This window comes from Podarcis gaigeae (assembly GCF_964106915.1).
Source record: "Podarcis gaigeae genome assembly, chromosome: Z".
Classification (NCBI taxonomy): domain Eukaryota; kingdom Metazoa; phylum Chordata; class Lepidosauria; order Squamata; family Lacertidae; genus Podarcis; species Podarcis gaigeae.
In genome coordinates this window covers 33,337,341-33,361,082 of record NC_139691.1, presented here as the reverse complement: position 1 = coordinate 33,361,082, position 23,742 = coordinate 33,337,341, and the positions used below count along the sequence as shown (strand labels likewise).

Genomic DNA, 23,742 nt, shown 5'->3' with positions numbered 1-23,742 from the left:
TACCTTGAGGAACAGATCCTGCCTTCCTGCTCTATTTATTCTACTGTATTCCTTTCTTGCTTTAATACCCTGCCTCTCCTCCCAAGTAACCCTAGGGTGGTCATTGGTCATGTCCCCCTCCTTGAAACAGGAAGAGAACCCAATTTGGGTCACAGGTCTTTTATCATCTATTTGAGAATGCATCTTGGCATTATAAACATGTGTTTGAGCTGAACCATTACATAGCCTTTGGCTTCTCTGCTTCCTAGTCTAATAGTCTTCAGTCTCATCCAGACCATGGCTTCCTCCAAGAAATCCTAGGAGCTGTAATTTATACCTCACAGATATACAATTCCAGGACCCTTAACAAACCACAGTTCCTGGGATTCTTTGAGAGAAGCCATGTGCTTTAAATCTGCTTCATATGTATGGTGTGGGTGTGACTTTCAACGGAAAGAGGGCTTTGTCCTCTAATAGTCCCAAGTTTGTCTTGTAGTGTTATCCCCAACCTTTCAGCAAGATGGTGACTGATTAATAGACCACTTTTAACTGACTCTTCATTGAAAATCCCAGATACAACAATACTAACATGATATCCTCCCTACCCCCCTTTTTTACTCATTTTTCTTTCTCTTAGATGAGGTAGAGGTGAGTACTCAGGACGTCAGTCTGTGTCTGGAGGATATCATGGAAAAGCTTCGGAATGCTTTTCCCAACACTGGAGGTACAGTGCATTAAATCATCTGGACCTACATCATCAGGGATGGGGTACTTTGTGTCCCTTCAGGTGCTTGTGGACATGGATTCCCATCAGCCCCAGCCGCTGTGGCTCAATGTCCAGGGATGATGGGAATTGTAGGCCCAGCAACATCTGGAAGGCCATAGATTCCCCATCTCTGGATTACTGAGGTAAATTAAAATGGCGGCCCCTACTGAAAGCAGTGGGCCCTACTGGAGAGCACAGGGCACCAGCAGTGGGTTTGAATGCAATGCAAAGGTCCAAAAAGTTGCACAGTTGCACTGTAACCCTTGAAGCTTGCCATCCTCACTGCAGCCTTTTTTACCTGAGTTTGTGGAAGTTCCCCACATGTTTTAGAAACCTGAAAGATCAGGATTCTAAAATATGGGGGGAGTCTCCATGGGTATAGGAGACTTCCCACTTCAGTCTTCCTGTACAAATGGAAGGCTGACCAGAATGGTTGTAGGCCCCTGGAGTCACAGTCCCTTTTTTCCCTGACAGGGCAAAGACCACACCCCCTGGCCTTCCTGAAGAAGTCTCTCAAGTTCTCCTAGATGACTTGTTCAAAGCTGACCGTGGGCATCAGCTGGTATTAGCTATTGTGTTGCTCCTGGTCTGGCTGCTTATGGCATTGATGTCTGGCATACCAAACCTGTATAACCTAGCCTTACTGCTTTTGCCAGTGTGTCCGTTTTTATTTGATGGGCATAACAATTGGCCTCCGTTTCCTCCCCTCACAGTGGCATAATAGGCCTAAGGCTTTCTTCACCTCTTATATGCAGAAGACAGAAATATATCTCAGGAAAATCGCGAATGAAAGAGGACAGAAATATTTCGTGGCTCAATGTGTTGTGTGATTGACAAACTTGTTCCAGGAATGAATAAATCCCATGCATTCTTTCCAGGCAGAGGTCCACACTTAAACACTCTGCATCCAAGTGGGTTTTTGTTGTTGTTGTTTTGCTCTGAGATTTCTCCTTTAAGAACCGGCTCTTTAAAGCTGAAGCAGAGAAAATGTCAAGTTCGGGTTTCCCACAGATTGACATTTGCTCTGACTGAACTTTAAAGAGTTTTCACAGAGACAGCTCTGTAGCAAAAAAAACCACAGAGCTTTAAATCACGGACCAGGCCTTGAAAGAGCGGAGGAAAAGTAAGTTTGGATAAGCCCTGAGGTAGGCTGCAAGACATTGGCTGCATACACATGGTGGATTCAAAGCACATTCTCCCCTAACCCTGCCCCCCCGGGAACTGTAGTTCACCCTTCACAGAGCTACAATTTCCAGCACCCTTATCAAACTACAGTCCCTAGGATTCTATATATGGTGTGCTTTAAATATATGGATTTTATGCAGCCACAGTTTGAGTGTAAAGATTTAGTATTTGCTCAGTATGGCTTCTTCCCCAGCCTCTGAAACCCTGTAGAGTTGTTGCAAATGTAAAGATCAGGGTGGAAACTCTGCTCCCTCTCACTTTGACAGGTGGGCAGAGCTGCCGAATTGTCAATCGCCTGACATTGCCAGGTGTCAGGTGGCCCAAGTTCAAAGGAAAGAATTGTTTCTTTTCTTCCAATGCAGCCAAGCTTAAATTCAAAGGAAAATGCCCACCGAAAAGGATGTGGGAAACAATCAGCTGAGCTCTGGTGTAGAACCAGTCCCAGAAGGGTTGGTGCCAAGTTTAAAAGGTTTGGAGGCTGAGGGGACTGAAGGCACTTGAACTGCCTCATCCAATGCCCTAACAGTGTGTTGTTGGCAGGGAGGGTGAAGAAAGGCTCTTGCAGTCCTCCTGTCATTTTGCGGATTAAAAAAAAAAAAGGAGCGCAACTATTTCCCTCCCTTTGAGATCTAAAAACTTGCCTGGTTTGGGGGAATTTCGGCCGCTAAGAAAACTCAGGATCATTTAGAATCAAGACATTTCCCAGTCCTCTCCCCACTCTGGTATGTCTCCCAACCATCCCAACACAAACCCTGACCCCCTACCAAGCTCAGAGCTGTGACATCATTTGGACCAGGCCAGAGTTCTCAAAAATGGTGGGAGGGATGATCCAGTACTAGAGAAGGAGAACCAATGTAGCCTCATGGCCTCTAAGGTTGCAGCCTCAAATGCCATCTTTATGCGACACAGTAAAATATATGGATGAGTGTAAATCGTGGGTGGGATGGGTGATTTAACTAAGCTCCACTGTGAATATAATCGGATTGTGTGAATGCCTGCTTCTTCCTTTAATGTTTGTCTATAAGCCTTATAGACTTACCAAGTAGCATTTTGTTAAAAGTTTTTACGCCTGTTGTCTTGAGATACTAATTTCTGTGCTAAAAATGAAGAAGGGTGCAAAACATTACAGGGTAGGAGATCAACACAACTTACTAGCCCTATTATCAAACCCAAATTGTCTGTACATGTATACACATATAGACAAGCCCTTAACACCTCCACTCTCCAAACTGCCTCCGGGTATAACTCTGAATATCCTTGGGCTTCTCCAGGCAACCTGTTTATTGAACATTCATCCTGATCTGTTTGTGGGGAGGTTATACAACAATGTGCATTCATCTTTATTTGTTTGCATGGAGGTTATACATCTTCCTGCCAATTGATCGTTGTCCCATATTTTTAAAAGCATTTCCCCATCTCTTTCCTAGCTGCAAGCAGTCCAGTTTTGAGGGTGTTTGTGTGTGTGATAACAGTTTTGTTACGCCAGAGGGCTTTAATTCATGAATTGCACAAACCCAGATTTCTGGTATGCCAATGAATCCCTCTCGTTTAAAAAAAAAAAAAAAAAAAGACACTCTGGAGACAACCTTTATAACATGAATCCAGCAGGCACATATTCCACTGGATGCGACCCTGTTTTGTTTTCTCTTTCAGGTCCGACTTCCCTTATCTAACACCTCCTGCAAGCGAGAGGCTTTGTCTAACCAGTTCCTCAGCAGCTGCTACTCTCCATTCCTCTCTCCTCCCCTCTGTGTGACAGACTTCACTCGGATCCTTAAGGGGACATCCTCACCAGAAGCTCACCAGAATCCTTGCAGGAGGTTTGGCTTCCAGGAGAGCACTCCTTGGTGTATCTACAGAGCATTTCCTTTGGAAGGGCAATCCAGGGTTACGTACCCAAAATCCAGATGAGGTCAAAACTGGATGTTGTGACATGTCTAGATTCAAGGAACTCTGAAAGGAAGGAAACAAGGGCACATGGTGGTGCCTTTCTGTGCAAACTACAAACTGACATGAATAGCTTTCCCCCCCCCCCCCTCTACAGTTTGTGTTGTGGACTGTCGCTTTTTCTGGGCCAATTTTGGGGTTGAGTCAGGAAGTGGCCTATGGTGGATTTTGGCCAAGTGAAATGATCTGTGGCCTTCACAGGATGGTGGTTTTATGGGGTCTGGAATTGTCTCACAGTGACCGTTAAACCATGAAGAACCTTTAAGCTGGGAAGAAATCCAAAACCTTTATAATAATAAAAAAAAAAACCAGAAGAGTTGGTATGTTGCAAAAGGAACTTGCAAGCGCCCGGGTACCTCCATATCTTCCAAGGTCAGTGGGAGGAAGAGACAAGGCCCAGATTAAATCTCATGGGAAAACAGGGGAGAGGAGCAGGCTTTAAAACATATTGTTCCAATGGCAGTAACAGCAGCCTTATGTGAGAGAAGCTTTATAACAGAGAGCCTTATTGTTTTAATTTACATATTTATATATATACATAATATATAAATACATATTATATATATTGTATTTAAGCACTGTAATGGACTTCCTCATGCATTAAATTCTAATTCCTTGTTATGTGTTTACTTTGGATTTGCAGTTCTGCTCTGTTCCGAAATCTGCTTTTTTATGTGATGGGAGGCAGCTCCCTCTCTTCTCTTTGTCTGCACAGCAGCTTCTTCCAAAGAGCCTAGGCCTGCCTGCTTCCTTTTGGAGTTGGAATAATCTCCACCTGAGTGACCTCCTGCAAACAAAGGTGGTTGGGAATCAGAATCTGCTGGCATCTATAGAGTTTATTTACGCCTTGTGCTTTGGGGTCCAGTCCCTCCCTCTTTGGATCAATTTGTGTGTGGCAAACTTAAGAAGCGTATGGATAGCTGCTATCTTGAGCTTCCTATGCGTAGTGGTCTTAACCAAGTCACACAGGTCAAATGCAGTACAAAATATTCAGTTGCAAGGAGCACTTGAAAGCATAGTATATCTGCGCTTCTGAGTGACCAAAAAGGACTTCTTTTGAACTGCGCTCAGCAGCACAGCTAGTTATGTTGGAAAATAAACACGTGTCCCCATTTCCTTTCAGGTAGACTGCAACTATTCAGAAGGACTGGCATCTGAATAGTTAGGCTGGGTCGCTTAGATTTAAGCTAGTGTGATCCCATAATCATTTTAAACATGGGTGTATTTTTAAATCTGGGCTGTTGTTGATCAGGCAGCTCAAGGCTCTTTTCTTGGTTAGCAATCGCTACGGTGGAACTGCTGCCTCCATATCTCCAACTGAGAGAAAGTTATGGAATGTGGCTCATTTCCTGGACTGAGATAGCAACGGCACCAGATGTTCTGCATTTCCCATAGGCTACAAGACAAAAGAAAAGAAACAGAGAGGCATGGCCAAAAAAAAAAAAAAGCATTGGAAACCACTGCCATTAAGATCAGCTCTCAGTGGTATTATGGCCTTGATTTGTGCAGTTCCCATTCTAATCCCAAACACACCGGATTAGCACAAAGCATACTATGCCTTTCATGTAGCCCAAATCTTCTGATGCTCCAGAAACCACTTGGGTGCTGTGTTGACAGACCCTGGCTATTCCAAGAGCAGTCTTGGCTCAAGGTTATTGTACACCACAAGTTTCCCATTTAAACTTGAAAATTTCTCACCTCTCCTCTTTAAGGAGGGGCAGATAAACACCACAGTCATGGCCTATTCACTCAGGACTTATCCCCTAGTTGGGCACTGGGGATCCAGTAGAACCGACTGGCATTGCAGGATCCCCTGAAGCTGGTGTCCATGATAGGCTGTATTTTGGGGATGCAGGTGACAAATTTACAAGGGAAAAGGCAGCTCATGACAACTAATGGAAGTGTTCTAGTGTAGGGAACTATGCCCTAAAGCAAATACCTATGTTTGTTGGTTAAAGGTGCTAGTCCATGGTAAAAGGTGATTAATAGTGGGCAGTAAATTGTAAGCAAAGACAGTGTGTGGAATCTAGTTTAGATTTAAGCCTTTGCCTTTTGCTGCATTCAGTGTTGTATATCATGTCCGTGGCTGGTTCTTTGTGGGTGTTGCTTTCAGAGTATATACACAGTCAAATCTGCTACCTCAAAAAATAAAAAAGATAGTTATACGTTTGAGGTCTGCCTCAACTTTCAAGTAGCAGTATTGCTAAATGGCTGAACGCAATCCCTTAAAAATGCAAGTTATAGAATGGGTTTTGCGAAGTCCAAGGCTGGTGGTGCTATGGGTCACAATGTAATTTACCAGCATTTATGGATTGTAAGGAATGTCACATGTGCTGAAAGCATTGTAGGTTGTGAGGGTTGTTGTAGCACGTTGTCATAAATTTGTGTGGGGTTTATGTTAGTGGACTGCTACAGCATGTTGGCTGTTGAGAATCTTGTAGGCTCCCAAGAAGATGAGGAAAACACTAAACGAAGTGGGCTGATTTGTGTCACACAGTAGCTGTAGAAGGAAGTGGGTTTTTTAGGCCATCGGCATTGTAGGCACTGCCAGTTATACTGTGTGAGCATGATTTAAAGCATGACAAAGAGCATTCTGTTAAATATTCTGTAATGGTGGACCTTTAAGTCTGGGCCAAGAATGTTCTTAATGGGCATATGCCAATTATTCCTCCCAAGGAAATAATCTGGTTTGATGGTTGAACCTCTGAAAAGCCTGGCAGAAATCACCATTGTACAGTGGTACCTCGGGTTAAGAACTTAATTCATTCTGGAGGTCCGTTCTTAACCCGAAACTGTTCTTAACCTGAGGTACCACTTTAGCTAATGGGGCCTCCCGCTGCACCGCCGCTGCACGATTTCTGTTCTCATCCTGAAGCAAAGTTCTTAACCCGAGGTACTATTTCTGGGTTAGTGGAGTCTGTAACTTGAAGCGTCTGTAACCTGAAGCATCTGTAACCCGAGGTACCACTGTAGTTGTTTCTGAATTGTATTTTAAAATAAAACAAACACCACATGCCATCTTAGTTTTGAAAGAAACTGAAACTCCACTTTGGGATTGGGCCTCAGGTGGAGATCCCCAGGGGTCATGTAGTTACTCAAACTAGCAAGAAGGAGAGGTTAAGACAGAGATTGAGAACCTGTGCACCGTCAGTGATTTGCTCTCATCACCCTTGATCACTGGCCAAGCTGGCCGAGACTGATGAGAGCTGGAATCCAATATTTGGAGACCCACAGATTCCCTGTCCCTGCCTTGGCTTACATGATCTGCTGAGAGGAGGAAATCTGTGTCCTGTGTTTCCTCTTTTCATGTTTCTGAAGGAACACATAGTGTTCCTTTCTTGAGGTGAGAAGCATGTTTCTGTTTCCTAAAGTGGCACATGAGCTGCAGTGCAAGCTAAGCAATTTTAAGTCTGGACGTAATGATCCTGGCATTCAAAGAGAACAGGGTGGGCTTAGGGAATGTATATTGTTTTACTTTAAAATATGGTTAACCCAGCCCTCCTGTTTCTTTCTGCTGAATGAAACCCTGGACTTTGGTCCCAAAGTCCTGTCATTATGGAACTACTGTATGTGAGTTAAGTGCTGATATTGTATATGATCAGGAGCTTGGTACCCACATTAGCCCACAAAACCAGGATATTGACAAATAGCAGATCCACACTCATGGGTAGTTAGATGCAAAGGAAGAATAGGGGCTTTCAATTAGGAAATCAACGAATCTGTTTCAGTTTCTCATTTTCCCACATCAGCTTGTAATTTCTTTTTTAAATAACTCCATGTGAAAACTCATCAGCATATGATGTCCAAAGGTTCTCTAATATATTTGAGTACATTTTGTGTAATATGCACATTTTTGCAAAGCAATTTGCCCTAATATAATGCATTTTGGGATATGTTATTTTCTTGAATTTTTATATATGCATATTAATGGACATTTTACCGTGATATAGTGCATTTTTTTTGGTACACGTTACATGGCTTGAGGAATGCATTTGCGGAAGTGCAACTTCTGAAGGACAGCTGTGTTTCGGTTCTCATGTGGCTTTGGAAAGTGTGAATTAGGTAGAATCGCCTTGTTATGTAAAATAAGTACAGGTAACTCACAGCTTATGTGTGTTTAACATGTGTGATTTCAACTTTACACGGTTGAAGGCCAGCTGGTTGAAATCAAACAAATTAAATGCATGGGAGGCAGAGAGCTTAAATGTTCTTTTTGCACAGGGTTTTCCTGATGTGGAAAGGGCTTTTAAGCTCTCAGACTTGCTTACCAAGCTGCGGCGGGGGGGGGGGGTGTTGGTCCATTTAGCATGCAGGCTCTGGAACATAAAATTGTGTGTGGGCGGTTCCAAGGGGGTGGTTTATGTATAAGCATTTTTGCATATACGTGCCATCCCTGGAATGTACCCCCATGCAAGATGTGACTGCATTGTACTTTCTTTCCCTTCCCTACTTTTAACCTTTAACTCTTGTATAGAACAGGTAATTTGTGGTGGGGCAGTTTTTCAGTCAGAAGCGTGGAGAGAGCAGCACATACCCAAATCCCATCTTCCACCCAATTCTTACAAGGCAGAGAAGCCCACTCATTCATCCAACTGGTCTTATCTACCCCTCGGTGCTCTTCCTTCATCTCGTCTGCAGTGGCCGAAGACAGAATGCGGACAATATTGTTAGTAGGCCATATTAAGAAACTTACATTGTTTAATCTGATCGCTTTCTACAGTGCTAAGATGTGTAGGTTCTCGATTCTTTTGTTTGTATTGATAGTATTGCAGCATTATTCTAAAATTTTATGAACCATCACCCAAGCTAATTTACACGTTAAGCCAACCAATTTACTTATCAAAAGTAAAACCTTAAGTCTTGTGCCTCGTCTGCCCCTAGCATTAGAGGACTTGCAATTGCCCATTGCACTTGGCAGAATTTGTGTTGCATTTGAAGTATATATAATTTATTTTTCAGTGTGCCAATAAGAGACAGAAACTAATATGGTGAGAGGCCTGAAAATTGTCCTGAAATGGACAATTGCTCTGTAGCATATGGTGGATCCCTCAATCTTATACTTTCATTATTAGTTCTCCCCGCCACCCCATACCACTTTCTGAATAACATTGGGAACCCAGAACCCTGTTCATTAGCGTTGCAACTTCCCACTGCAAATAACAAGAGATTTCCTCTCCGCTGCCTACTCCCAGGAATTTTGCTCATCGCTTTCCTAGCACTTCACATAGAAGAACTGCAGCTTGGTCACTGGGGTGTGGGTGGGTGTTCATCTCTGTCAAAGCAATTGAAAGGGACACAATGAGTAATGAGGGTTTTTTTTTTATAAAGGGAGCAGAACTAATAATGACTGGTTAAAATGTGCTGTCTTCACTCAAGTCTTTTCCATTTCTGCTTTGGGAAAAAAGAATAAATTTGTATCTGAAGTGCTGTGTTGCTTCATTTTTTTGTTTTGGAGGAATTTCCCCTTTCTTGAGAAAAGCACAAGGTTCTTTTTTATGTTCCTTCTTTGCATGTGGCCTGAAAAAAAAAATGCTTTAAAATGATTTCCCCCCCCCCCAAAAAAATAGGGCCTATATCCACACTTCCATTTGTCCTTGTTTTCTTCCACTTGTTGCACTGCAGATTAATACCACCAAAAGTTTTGTCTGGGATATCAACATTTCAATATTTCCCTCAATGCCTTAGCTACACTAGAAGGCACCGTGGAAAAGTTAAAATGGCAGATTTTAAGCTATATCTAGGAGATGCCATTCAGGGACGCAGATTGCGCTGTGGTATAAACCTCTGAGCCTTGGCCTTGCCGATCAAAAGGTTGGCGGTTCAAATCCCTGCAACGGGGTGAGCTCCTGTTGCTTGGTCTAGCTCCTGCCAACCTAGCAGATCAAAAGCATGCCAAAAAGTGCAAGTAGATAAATAGGTGGGAAGGTAAACGGCATTTCCGTGCGCTGCTCTGGTGTCACTGTTCCGTTGCGCCAGAAGCGGCTTAGTCATGCTGGCCACATGACCCGGAAAAACTGTCTGTGGAGCGGACAAACACCAACTCCCTCGGCCTGTAAAGCGAGATGAGTGCCGCAACCCCAGAGTCATCTGCGACTGGACCTAACAGTCAGGGTCCCTTTACCCCTTTACCTTTTAGGAGATGCCATATACTGTACTTATGGGATGAGGATAAGCAGATGACACTGAGGAGCAGTGCCCTGCAGATGCTGAGGATCCTGTTAACCTTGCATTCGTGCATTTTTAAATACCCTCCCTGTCTTCTCTGACCAAATGCAAAACCTGTTTTCCAGGGCAACAGCAAAAATAATCAACACCACCAAAAGCACCAATCCCTTTCTCAAAACACCTTCAACTTTATTTCTATTCATTGGATGCCTCATAAATGAGTTCTCTAGGCACTGTACAGCTATAGCACAATACATTTTTTTTTTAAATCTGCAAAGAATCTTTGGGGCAGGGGAATGGAAATCATAACCCATCTCTGGCTTGCATCTGAAATTTTAGACTTTGCCTGTGGTGGCAAAGAGGAGGTTTATTTTCCGAGTACACGTGCAGTGGCTGAATGAGGATGGCAAGATGACCCTGTATAGCACTTTTTTGCAGACAGTTCTTCAATTGAGGAAGGAAACTGAAGAGAATACCAGCAGACCCAAGAAGGGGCAAGCATGCTTGTTTTCTTAGGTGTAGATGCAATGGCAGCTCCCTCCTTGAGCCTTTGATTACTGCACCAGACCCTGAGTTGCCTGTTCTCAACAAGATGAGCTGGCCACATCAACGATCATTAGCTAGCACACTTTCACTCTGACCCTGCTCCCCAATATCACCACAGGCCAGAGCTTTCCAAACTTTTTATGTTGGTGACACACTTTAAAAAAGAAACGCATCATTTTGCGACAGTAATTCAGTTTTATTAGCAAACTGGAGGTTAAATTACCCCCTTTCCAGCCCTGGGAGGAGCACACTGCAGCCAACACACTAACATGTCGTGAGACACAGTTTGGAAAGCTCTGCCCTAGACCTTAGCAACTGATTCTACAACCCACTATTTTTCATACCTGACTCTCTTCCTCCTCACTGGGTTTCCTCTTTCATCAGGTTGCGTTGTCTCAGGGTAGAAATGTTCGGCTCACCCATTGCTCCAGATCCAGGCAACTCCAGCACTTCACTTTTGTCTCCTCTGCAGTGGGTGGCCAATGAAATATCTTCTGTATCTCCATCCTCCTTTCTTGACACCTCACCATTGCCCCATAGAGAGTCTTGCCCCACAATCCGTTCTGCTTCCCTGCCTGTTTTCGCTTCTGGCTCTTCCCCCCTAACTTGCAGACCTGCTTGCTCTGTCTCGGAATCCTCCCCTCTCTTTCCCATCTCCAGATCATCAGCTTTAAAGCTTATTTCTGCCTTGAACCAATCTTGGTCTACCTCATCTCCTTGTGCATCTTTGCACAGCCTAGATCTGTCACCAACTTCAGTTCCTTCCTCCCTACACCCAGCCACATCTCTGTGGCCACCCCCCTCTTCTCTGGCATGCTGTGATTCGAGGCTTATCACTTCCTTGGCCCTAACATCTGTTATTTTCACATAATCACCAGTTGCCACACTTTTAAAGTCTTCTGGGTCTGCCTCTCCCTCACAATGCTCTGGGCCTGCTTCACAGCAACGTGTCTCCTCTTCTGGAATGGAATGATCATTATCTTCTCTTCTTTTCTCTCCCAATTTTGTTTCTTCTTTAGGTTCCTCCTCCTCTCCAGTATAATTCTCCTTTCTTGGCCCACCACAGTTTTCCCAGTCAGAACTGACCTTTTTCCTCAGTTCTGTTGCCACACTTGCTTCTGTCTTTGATCTTTCCTGAAGGATTTGGAAGTCATCTTTTTCACTACTTTCCTGAGGGCTCTCCACTATAACCCCATCCTTGGGATCCTCTGCTCCAAAGCCCTTATCACCCTGTACCATTGACAATTCAACAGTTTGGGATTCTCGTTTCCCACAACTTTCTTCATATCCTTCCGTCTCTCTTGGGAAGTTCTCTGTTTCAATGCCCACTCCAATCTCACAAGGTCCTTTAATGAACCCTTCCCCTACGCTGCTGCTCACATGGTTTCCTGCAACTCCCCCTAATTTCTTCCCAGGGCTCCCAGGGACGGCTCTTCTTTCTGCGTCCTTTTCCTCCAGCACTGGAAAATCCTCAGCCCCAGAATTAATCTCTTCCACTTTCCCCCTCTGTTCTTCAAGCTTCCACTGCCCAAACTCTAACTGTTCCTTGCTTCCAGAGGTTTCACAGCCTGTCAGGTCATCTCCAGAATGACTCTCCATCATTCCTTTATCTTTATTTCCTATTTCCTCTTCCCTCGCTTTCTGAGGGGTGATGTCCTCTTTGTCCATTTCGCCTGTCTTCATTAGGAATCCATCCTCTTTCTCTGCTAAGTTCCCTTGCTCTGTTTCTTCTGTTGCTTCTGTTGCACCCATCCATCTCCCTTCTTCTCTTCCTCTCTCAGGCCTCAGGGTTTCTTGATTATTTTCCTCTGTTTGTGGGCCGAGGCTAGAATCTGACAGCTTTTCTGTCTCCTCCATTGCTCTCCCCTCAGTTTCTCCTTTAGGAGAAGGCTGCTGGAAGAGATCTTTGTATTTCTTGCGGTCTTCCACGTGCTTCTTCCTCATCCTCTCCCCCAAGAGCTTCAATTCTTTCCTCACAGCGGCAGTCAGCGATGGATCCAGGTGGGCCACCCTCAAAAAGTCTGTTCGGGCCTCCTTTTCATTCCAGACAGCAGCGTGGGCTTTAGCCCGTTTGAAATACGCCTTGACATTTTCTAGCAAAAGAACAACGTCAGTTGGTTTGCTAGCTCTCATAAACAAATCTAATAAATTACAGAGTTATCTGTTAAAAGCCTTCACTCTCAGTATTCTGCTTTCCTGGGCCATGTAAGGATAGGGTGTTTCTTATGTTATCATCTGAGTGGACCACATGAGACTGAAGTCAGGCCACTTGGGTAACACAATGACTGTGTACACAACATACATTTAAAGTGCAGTTCCTCCCACCAAAGAATACTGGGAATTGTTGCTCACCCCTTACAGATGTTATAAGAAAAACTGCTCCCTTTCCCTTATGGGGCATTATGGGTACAGAGCCCTATCGGTAGGAGAAAATAGCAGAGTATATTGAGAAGTAAAGCGGCTAATAAGCCTGATCTTTATTCACGGAACTGTTGCAACCCACCACGCGCAGGAGGGAGGACAACCCTGAACAATAGTTCACAAGGCCTTTTGAAACTGCCCACCCTGTACCCCAAGACCACCACCCCTAAACACCATACATACATCACAGAAAGAAGCGGTCTACAGCAGAAATCCTGCCTACCTGATAATGGTCACTGATTGTGGGCAGCCTGGCCTTTCTTTTGTGATGGTTAATACTTTAGGCCACAGGCTCACCCTATTCATACACAAACGTGCCCTTAAGATAGGATTTGCAAGCAAAAAGACAATGGGAAGGCTTTCTCTCTTTGCCTCCCTTACTGCAGAGGAATATTTGAAGTACTTTGGGAGAGTCAAAATGGCTTCAGGATTGCTCTCCCATACTATTTCAGACACACGGTTCATATATTTAGATATGTGTACATTTATGAATATTCCATATTTGGGACCTTAAAATTATTATAACACAGAGCTAAAATTAACAGCACCCTTAACAATAATTATTTGCAGGGGTGTGTGCTTTAAATGTATGGTGTGTACACAGCCTAAATCTCTCTCTCTCAGAGGTACCAGTAGCTTTGTGTAAAATTGCCAGATGACAATGGGTCAATAAAACCAAACACAACTGTTGGCGTTCCCTCCTCAGTTATTCACTGAGTCACAATGGGGTAGGATCACACATAATGCTGAAGCTAAAGCTAAAGAACTTGTGGTGCCCCAAATGCTGCTGCCCAGTACTCCCATCTTTCCTGGCCATTGAACGTGCTGATACAGTTGGAATCCAGAACTGGGCTCACATGCTCCCACTCTCCTCCTCCTGCACATTGGGAGAATGTAAACTGAGTTTACATTCAGTTTCAAAGAATCCAGCTGTATTTGGCCCCTAGGCCTGCACTTCCTCCACTCCTGATAGGGAGCCTTGTTGCTGTGCTGATCATGTGACACTTGTGATCGTGGGAAGGAAGAGATGGACTCATGGAGGGAGGAGACCCCGCCAAAGCATCTTGCCCAACAGCACCCCAAAACCTGGAACCAGTTCTGAACCTTGCGGCTTCACAATCATGATGCATGAATAATTTGGTAAGTAGCGTAGAACACTGTGTTCTCAAAACCCCAACTTTAATTAATAATAATAACAATGATAAATCTAGACCTCAAGACTGCAAAAGCAGGCTGTTGATACAGACAGTGACTATTTTGCACAGGGGTTCTTTTCCCGGCCCCTGCACACATTGGCAGGGTGTACATAAGTGCACCCCACTCCACCCTCATACCACCCTCTTCTGCCTTCTTCCAGGTCCAAAAGGACCTGTGCATCAGTGATTGCATGTCAGTTGGATGCATCTAAACTAGTATCGAATGTTTGCTTTGCTCTTTTTCGAAGCATAAATAACTTAAAGGAACAAAGCGTGTGAGCTCACCCAGTCTTAACACACTGCCCAAGTAATTGCATTGGTCATTGATGTTTTCAGGGGTGGCCAATAAAATTGTATGTGATGTGAGATGTGTAGTCTCAGGGCAACAGGAGGAATGCTGGAGCACATCTCTATGATCATGCAATGTAGGGCCCTGGCACATGCAGAAAAGGATAGAGGAGGGTTCTGCAAGTAGTGAGCTGAAGGAACCACTCACCATTGTTCTTCTGCAGGAGGTCAGTTGTGTGCTCCAGCACCTCATAATACTCCCCCAACTCCAGCTGGCACTGACAGTAGTTCAGCACAAGAGGTGTAATGAGATTCTCCAGCTTCATCCAGTCTTCATCCCACGGCTTCTCCTGTGAAGAAACCCAGCAAAGAACAAGAAGGTGGGTTTGGAGAAGAGTTGTAGCTTAGTGGTAAAGGCACCCGCTTTGCAGGTTTTGCATGCTGGTCCCAGGTTCCATCACCAGCATCTCCAGGTAAGGTTTAGAATAGACAGAAACTCCCTGCATTGCAGCCAGTGTTCAGGGTGGGGCACAGCAGCATACACCAGAGACATGGAGGCCAACAAGCTCGTTCATGGCAAAAGAGAGCACCTAGCTAATTAACAAAATGATTTATTTGCATCCACCTCTTTCTCACAGAGAGCTCAGAATAGCTTAAATATGGATCCCCAGGTGATCTAGACAGTGGCCAGGTGAAATACAGTTTAACTTTAGGGGTGGCAAGACAGCAGACATGCTAAGTTCTTCATGGGGAATGAGTGGTCCAAGAATATACTCCAACACTGGACATTCAAAACAAACTTTTTCAGCAGGGGGCTGGTCCACTGTCCCTCAGACTTTGTGGGAGGCCAGACTATATTTTGAAGGGGGGGACCACGAATTCCTAGGCCCCACAGATAACCCAGAGATGCATATTAAATAAAAGCACACATTCTACTCATGTAAAAACACCAGGCAGGCCCCACAAATAACCCAGAGATACATATTAAATAAAAGCACACATTCTACTCGTGTAAAAACACACTGATTCCTGGACCGTCCATGGTCCAGATTTAGAAGGCGATTGGGCCAGATCCGGCCCCTGGGCCTTAGTTTGACTACCCATGTTCAAAACCTTCATTATGGTCCATATTGTAGGGATGGAAGAACCTTTGGCCCTCCAGGGGCTGTTGCACTACAAATTCCACCACCATCTTGCACCGAAGGGCTATTCTGACACGGGCTGATGGGAGTTTGAGTCCAACAACTTCTGCCGCCTTCGTGCCCCAGCCCTCACCAAATTAGGCGGGAGCTGGGTTGCTCCTCAAAGTGTCAACACTCAGCTCCTCTATCCAGGGGCAGGGAAGGTGAGCAGCACCATATGCTACAAAGCTTCCCTCTCTCTGGCAGCAGGAGAAGTAGTAGATCAGGTAGAGCACTGTCTCCTGCACTTCCGCTGCCTGAAGCATATTCTTCTCCTTGCTTCATGGCTCGGATTATGCATATTAATACCACCTTTTGATTTTTAAATAAAAAATAATAGGAACAATTCATATGAGAAGGAAATGCAAAACAGTTTTTAGAAAAGAACAGTGAAAAAAAAAATCTAAATAAACCCAAACATTGGAATGGCAGCAAGATCTTGAAAGCCATGTGAAACAATCAACAGAACTAAAATTTTGTCTAAGAGGCCTGGGATATTTTGTTGTTGCTGCTGCTGCAAAGGTCTTTACATGATGCCAAGAAGACGACAAAAAACACACCAAGCAGACCTCTCTGGAGAGAGCATTTCATAATTGAAGGGGACACCACTGAGAAGACCCTGTCCTGGGCAGCTACCCCGCTTGCCTTAGATTGTAACAACAGAAAGTCCTACTCTACGGGCAGTCAAATATGGAGATAGACAGCCTGTTTAGAGCCAACATATTTTAAATCAATTACTTTTTTATTTTATCTCCACCCAACTCTTACCTTGGCCTGGATATTGCGCAAGCAGATGATAGCTTCCTGGTATTTCTCTGCCGCTTCCTTGAATTTCCTGGAAAGGACCAGTCGGTTGCCCTCCGTGTGGAGCTTTGGCACAGCCAGCAGCTTCTCCTCGTTGTTCATGGCCCACGTATCCCGCTTGTAGGAAGTGGGATCCTCTACCTAGATAGGATGGAAAACCACAGTTATTACAGGGGAACCCCCACTTACACAGGGGCTCCGTACTAGGACACCTGCAAGAGGGGGATTCCCACATTCTGCGCCATCTTCTTTTCGGTGCTGAAAACTGGGAAAGTGCTAGCTAGGCTTTGGAGGTGAGAGGACTCTAGATCCTGCCAGAGCTTCACACCTCCTCCCCAAAAGCCCAGTGCCTTGCTTACCCAGCTTTAATAATAACAATAACAATAATAATAATACATTTTTATTTATACTCCGTCCTTCCCGGTTCAAAAATCCGGGCTCAGGGCGGTTAACAACAGATTTAAAACACTTAATTGATGCAACAAAAAACAGCATAAAATACAGTATAAAAAATGAATAACAATAAATTCAGAATTCAAAAATCAAAAATCAATTTAGGAGGAAAATCCATCCAATAAACATTGGATGATCACCAGGGCTAGCTTTGAGATGGCACCCCAATTGGCTCAGCACCCAGTGCATGTGGACAGCTCTAATATCTGCACCTGGACCTCCCAGTACAAAGATTTCTGTGGGAGCTGCAGCAGAGAAGGTCCGCTTACTAAGTCACCACCCAGTTCACAGCAGATGGTGGAAGAACCTGGACAAGGGTTTCTGAAAACGTATGCTGTGCATAGGCAGGCTGACAATAGGAAAACAGCACATCAGGGATGAGATACGTTGAACCCTTTTCTCTGACAAGCCAGTTTTCAAAGTGCCAGGACCTTGGGGTGGGCAAGAGGGTTATTTGGGCAGAAATGCTTCTACCCTCCAACTGTGGTGGTAGAATCTACAAAAAGCTTTTGCATCTGACACAGCTGGGCACTAACTGGCACTCACTGGCACTGACTGCCATGTCAGTGGCATGTAGTAGCCAGAATGATGCTGAATTAGGCCTGGGGAACACTGGGCTAGGAGGCTCAAATCCCCACGCAGCCGTGGTGTTCAAAGAGTGTCCATGGCCAGTTGCTGTCTCCCAGGCTACTTCGCAGGGGTGTTGTGAGGGTAAAAAGGGGGGAGGGTGTGATAAAGCAATCGACCTCCTTTGGAGGAAAGGGGAATATAAGGGTCATAAATAATCCATTGATGAGATAGATGGTGGCAACTGCACGTTACACAACGGAACTGTAGTTTCCTTCTAATTCTCCCACTCACTTTGAACAGCTCCATAATGAAAATAAGGGGCTGTGGCGTCTGCTGCAGTTCATCCAGGTCGGCGTGGCCTGTGGTGTAGTAATCGAACATGTTGCCCATCCCACAGCGATGCTTCTGGCCCTCCAGAGGGTCCTTGCCCTCGGCAATTTTCCTCATGCCCTTGGAGACCAAGGCGTACATTCCCGTGTGCTGAAATTGCGAAGGAGGTAACCATAAAACTGGGGCAGAGAGCATACAGGGCCTTGCATGGGAAATGTGATGTGCTACAATCAGATGTCCAAGAGGGAAGATAGTATTTTTTCCTTAATGTAGGATCTGCATTAAGGTAAAGGTAATGGGACCCCTGACTGTTAGGTCCAGTCATGACCGACTGTGGGATTGCAGCGCTCATCTCGCTTTATTGGCCGAGGGAGCTGGCATACAGCTTCAAGGTCATGTGGCCAGCATGACTAAGCTGCTTCTGGTGAACCAGAGCAGTGCGCGGAAACGCCGTTTACCTTCCCACCAGAGTGGTACCTATTTATCTACTTGCACTTTGACGTGCTTTCGAACTGCTAGGTGGGCAGGAGCTGGGACCAAGCAATAGGAGCTCACCCCATCGCGGGGATTCGAAGCGCCAACCTTCTGATCGGCAAGTCCTAGGCTCAGTGGTTTAACCCATAGCGCCACCCACGTCCCTTAGGATCTGCATTATCTTAGCATAAAAAGGCACAACGTAGCCCATCCTACTCATTGGCATTCTCTTAGGACACTTCCAGACTATCGATATTTTGGGACAGGATCAAGTCACTGGCAAATTCAGGTTGTGCAACTATAATGGATTGTGGAGTGGGGGAGAGAGGTCTTGCACAATAAGGCCACTCCCCGCCCCCCAAAAAAGAACAGACTTTTTGTGATCAGGAAAGTGAGAGAAAGATGCACTGGGAAGTGCTGGATAACACTCGCTTTGATGCAGCAGCATCTAACCTCCCCACAAAGAAGTCAGAACAAAGGTTCATTAGACAATGTTGGCTATTTAATCTCCCTGGAAACAAATCAGGATGGATGTTCAGTATACAGGTGCCCTGGAAATAGCCCATAGTCAACTCACAATAAGAAACGGAAATTTGCCCAAGGCCTGAAGGCGAGAGGCAAGTTAATAGGTATTTGAACCCACAGCCCACCCCGCCCCCTCAAGTCCAAAACCCTTTGCAATTTTCTATCCCTGCTTTACTCCAGAATCTATCGCAAGAGGAACTTGATAAAAGGAAATTGATTGATGAGGCATGTAGTTCAGTGGTAGAGTTCCTGCATTACATCCTGAGGGTAGGGTTAGATAATAAAGTAGCTGGTGATGGGAAAGACCATTTTGTTCCCAAGACCCTGGAGATACGTAGCCAGTTAAATGTAGACTGTATTGGGTCAGATGGACCAATAATTTGGCACGGTATAAGGGAGCTTCCTACGTTCCAGAAACTTTGAAAAGGTGGAGTCTGGGGAACTATTTTAGTGAATCTGGATAGCTAGGTCAAATGATGGGAAGTTGTGAGCATATTTTAGGATAGCTACTGTGGTGTTCTCCAGATGTTGACGGACTACAACTCCCATTTTCCTTGGCCACTGGCCATGCTAGATGGGAAGATGGGAGTTGGAGTTCAACAGCATCTGAAGGGTACCAGGTGCTTGATAGTCAATTGCAAATAACTTTCTGCTAATTAGGGTAGGCATGAACTTGACAATTTCATGTGTTCAGGGTATGCTGGCACAATTACACACTCACAATAGCATCACACCAGAACTCTGCCACCTCGCCGATCCGCATGGAAGTTAGAAGGGTCTCCCACACCTCGATTTTGAACATCTTCCCCACAATAATCTCCATGGGGATGCCAGGGCCCCGGCTGTCATCTATCACCGTTCTCTCAAAGTTGTCTTTTAGCGTCTGGAAGTGGAATGTGATCTGGATCAAAGGCAAACTAAAGTTAATATGGTTAGGGCTCTAGTCAGCTCAAATCTAAACCCCTGGAAGTTCAGAACCACCTTTGCTTTGCCTTCCACAGTGTTCTGGAGCAATTATTTATTGCCTTCCTCCACTGAATGGGAGTCTGCTCTGTTTCCTCTCCCTATGTGGGAATTATTGTCCTTTAAAGGTAAAGGTAAAGGACCCCTGACAGTTAAGTCCAGTTGCAAACGACTCTGGGGTTGCGGCGCTCATCTCGCTTTATTCGCTGAGGGAGCTGGCATACAGCTTCTCGGTCATGTGGCCAGCATGACTAAGCCACTACTTAGAAAAGGTAAAAGCCTTTAAATATCTAGGCTTAATATTTACTTATAATCTCTCCTGGACCACCCATCTACAATCTGCCTCTCTTGCTGCAACCACGACCTCTAATGCCATTGTACGATTTTATCACCAGAAGGGCGGCAAACACCTTCCAGCAGCAATTCAAATGTTTAATGCCAAAGTTGTCCCTAAACTATTATATGGCTGCGAAGTATGGACTACAGCAATATCAGGTAACTTGGATCGCCCACTTCATATGTTTTTGAGGTCTCTTTCCGGCGTCCCAAGATGTGTCTCAGGTGCAGCCTTACGACTTGAGTTCGCCCAGCCCTCAATTGTAAAACGAGCATGGAGTCGAGCCATTTCCTACAGCTCCCACCTACTACCATCGGATGCTCGAATTAGAGGTAGTTTCTCCAATCTGATCCTAAGAGATATTCATAATTCTCCTTGGAAAACTACAATTAATCTCAAACTCCGCTCTCTTCTCAATTTGAACCGCAAAACTGTTTTTAATTTAGAGTGTATAAGCCTCTAATCAAAAAGAAGCTGGAGCAACTTGACTTCTCTAACACAGCTTCCCATGCAAGAGGGCCGTGTTCAGGCTTAGCCCTAGCTATTCCACCCCCTGAAGGGATCCCTCTATACTGCTTTACAATTCCTTCGGAGGCTAAACGAAGGGCCTTTACCTGTGCCCGTCTCAACTGTTTTCCTACAGCAGTTCTGTCGGGTCGTTACTCCAGAGTTCCCATCGCAAATAGAACATGCACCTGCAATGACACGGCTCTGGAGACTATGGAACATGTAATGCTCTTCTGCCCCAACTGGACAGATGAAAGATCTCGGTTTCTAACTCCTCTCATGAACAAGCTTCATCTCCCAATCCAGCCTTGGATAGTGTCCCTTCTTCTGCAGGATTCTTACTGTTGGATTACCGAGATGACAGCTAATTTCCTGCTTAGTGTGATGAAGAGGAAAGCGGCACCAACTCCTTCCTCAATACCACAGATGTAGTCGATATGCCGCACAATCGAACCTGTTTTTTGTATTCTCTGTCACTCGATGTTTTAAATCTCCCGTTACCTTTGTTATCCCCATTCTCTCAAAGTATTCGCCCAGAACGGCATACACTTTTATCTCCCCACCCCCATTTTATGTTGTTATTTCTATGTATATTATGCTATGGCCACATGGCTAATGCAATAAAATCATTATAGACTAAGCCACTACTGGTGAAACCAGAGCAGCACACAGAAACGCCGTTTATCTTCCCACCAGAGCGGTACCTATTTATCTACTTGCACTTTGACGTGCTTTTGAACTGCTAACCAATAGCAAATGAGCGTCATAATTCCGAAAGCACATAACTGAAAAGTAGGACAGGAACTTAAATATGTAGGGCTGCTAGTCCTACTGAGAGTAGGTCATTTAATTACAATGGGTCTACTCTGAATAGGGCTAGCACCTGACACAGCGCTTAGCCTCCACAGCTCTATAGACGTTAGGCATATTATACAACTGAAAAGGATTCACTGCCTTATTACTGTGTGCTTTACTTCTGTAACCAAAAAACAGCTTTCTAAAGCCAGTAGTCAGAAGAGACAGAAGGCAGAGGAATAAAGAGGAGTGTTCCAGGTCAACCTTTCTGCTGCCCATCTTTTTACCTAATTACCTAAGAATCAACTACCTGCTGAATCAGATCAAAGGCCTACCTAGTCCAGCACCCATTTCCAACAGTGGCCAGCAACATGCATCCAGGAAACCCATAAGCAGAACATGAAAGCAATTGCACTTCCATGCTGCCGACCCCAGCCACTCAAATTCGGGGTATACTGCCTCCAAACATGGAGGTTCAATTTAGCCATAATTGCTAATAACTGCTGAAGAGCTCTTGCTCAGTGGCAGAGCGCATGCTTAGCATGCAAAAGGTCCCTATTTAAGTACCCAGCACCTCCAGCTGGGATTGAAAGTCTCCTGTCCAAAACCTTGGGAGAGCCATTGCAACTCAGTATATAACAACCATGAGCTAGATGAGACAGGTTGGCATGGTGTAAGACATCTTCCTATGATCCTATTTACACATTTTTAATGGTTTCTATGCTTGCAGCCATTTACCTTGCTCCCATCTTTGAAATCTGGCAACGGACCGTAACCGCCATGTAAAATCTTTTTCTTGACTCCTTCCACGTTAAGTAGATACGTTTCTTCCATGGCAGAGCTGCTAGTGGCTTTCTTTTCCAGAGAACTTTTTAGATTGTTTTACAATGCCTTGCTGCAACAGACCCACTTCTACTCCCAATCTATTTTGATGGTACTGATGTCCAACTGACTCTAGAGAATTGAGCAGAAATTCTTCTCTGCGCAGACCCCTTTTGGAGGCAGAGATATTGTCCCGGTCCTTGTCACCTTCTCCAATGTGCTGTGAAAGCAACACACTAAAGCTGCCTTCCTGATCCCCTCCTTGCCAGGCCAGGTTAATCCAGGATTTGCCTTCTTAGTAGGTATGAAATTAGATTAGGCTAGTCTAGTAAACAGAGAAATCCCCCAGCATCCTTCTAGAAGATGCTAGCAATTTCCTAGGGCTAGCTGAGACAGTGTGAATGCCCCACCGTAGAAAATGCTTCCTCTACAAAAGAATTCTGGGCCATAAACCTCCCTCCCAGGGTTAACCAGAGATCAAATGGTGCCCCAGGTAAGGAATGTTTTTGGTACATTTGGAAAACCTTCTTTTTACACTTGTTAGATGCCTTTTTGTTGCAGCCCATTTCATGATTTAATGCATATTTTGCATCAATACCCAGGGTTGTTTCCATGTTAATCCCACTTAGCTACCACTGAAATCAATGAAACTTGAAAGTCACAACTTATCTGATTTCAATGCAATCTAAGTAAAACCCATGTTGTTGTTGTTTAGTCGTTTAATCGTGTCTGACTCTTTGTGACCCCATGGACCAGAGCACGCCAGGCACTTCGGTCTTCCACTGCCTCCCGCAGTTTGGTCAAAGTACAACACATACTTATAAGTACACCCCATAAAAAGTACATAAAACATACATTATGTTCACCATGCAGCAAGTGGCAGGGATGAGACAGGTTGTTCAGTTGATCCTCTAAGTTGTACCACCCAGAGGACATCCTAACTCAAGGACATTAATTTACTTCAAAACCAGAGTTCAAACTTCCAGTGGGAGGAAGTCAGGTTGATCCAAATGGAATTATATAAAATTAACAGATTGAGATAGCTAGCTTTCAAGTTTAGCAGTAGTTTTCTCATTTGTTTTATATGGCATCTATACAACAGAGGTGGAATGACCTGTGGACCTCCAGATGTTACTGGACTACAATTTCCATTATCTCTGACCACTGACCATACTGGCTGAGGGGAGCTGAGCTGAACATCTGGAGAGTCACATGTTCATTTTGTTTTTAAAAGACACAACCCACACTGAGGTCAAGAGGCATAATATTACACTCACTCACTCACTCTCTTTAAAATAACAGACAGTGATTATTAGATTGTGACTACAAATGGAATGATGCAGTGCGAAGTTGTGTAGGGACAGAGCATGAGCAGGAATGGGCAGAATACTTGATGATGAGGATACCCCTTACCTTCTGAACCTATTGTGTGTTGAAATTGTTTAGCCATAAGAATTAAAAAGCTATTCCTCTGGAGGGAGAAAGCTG

At 44.6% G+C, this 23,742-nt stretch overlaps 2 protein-coding genes and 1 long non-coding RNA gene across 14 annotated transcripts in view; 2 read left to right on the top strand and 1 right to left on the bottom strand.

Annotated features, from left to right (window-relative positions):
* Positions 1–4,506, top strand: part of DRP2 (dystrophin related protein 2) — a 53,724-nt gene extending 49,218 nt beyond the window's left edge. For 5 of the 11 annotated variants that reach the window (XM_083722777.1, XM_083722772.1, XM_083722780.1 and 2 more), the window contains 2 exons: positions 617–703; positions 3,584–4,506. In XM_083722777.1, coding sequence (XP_083578903.1) covers positions 617–703; positions 3,584–3,603 — 107 coding nt within the window. In that variant the 3' untranslated portion in view covers positions 3,604–4,506. Of the gene's footprint in view, positions 1–616; positions 704–1,219; positions 1,308–3,583 lie in introns of all 11 variants that reach the window. The other 6 variants (XM_083722775.1, XM_083722779.1, XM_083722773.1 and 3 more) reach the window with 4 other exon arrangements.
* A 97-nt stretch (positions 4,507–4,603) lies between these two features.
* On the bottom strand, positions 4,604–23,036 carry LOC310836910 (uncharacterized protein). 2 transcript variants are annotated; one of them, XM_083722824.1, is made up of 7 exons: positions 22,171–23,036; positions 19,552–19,731; positions 17,793–17,981; positions 16,443–16,619; positions 14,702–14,843; positions 10,933–12,681; positions 4,604–4,664 (listed from the first exon to the last, which is right to left on the bottom strand). In XM_083722824.1, exons 1-6 carry the CDS (start codon positions 22,264–22,266, stop codon positions 10,949–10,951), a joined length of 2,517 nt encoding a protein of 838 aa, XP_083578950.1. In that variant the 5' UTR covers positions 22,267–23,036; the 3' UTR covers positions 4,604–4,664; positions 10,933–10,948. The 2 variants fall into 2 exon arrangements, with proteins under 2 accessions (XP_083578950.1, XP_083578949.1); XM_083722823.1 differs by lacking the exon at positions 4,604–4,664 and having other exon boundaries at positions 10,207–12,681.
* Positions 4,651–9,304, top strand: LOC310837063. The gene is made up of 2 exons (XR_014560395.1): positions 4,651–4,964; positions 5,020–9,304. It is a non-coding gene; the product is annotated as an uncharacterized lncRNA (long non-coding RNA).
* Positions 23,037–23,742: the final 706 nt, after the last annotated feature.

Excerpts from the sequence above, each read along its gene's own strand:
- LOC310836910 (XM_083722824.1), bottom strand. The coding sequence starts at position 22,266 with ATGGAAGAAACGTATCTACTTAACGTGGAAGGAGTCAAGAAAAAGATT. Across the intron at positions 17,982-19,551 it reads AGTTCTGGTGTGATGCTATT|CACACGGGAATGTACGCCTT; the intron begins GTGAGTGTGTAA and ends TCGCAATTTCAG. Across the intron at positions 16,620-17,792 it reads TCATTATGGAGCTGTTCAAA|GTAGAGGATCCCACTTCCTA; the intron begins GTGAGTGGGAGA and ends CATCCTATCTAG.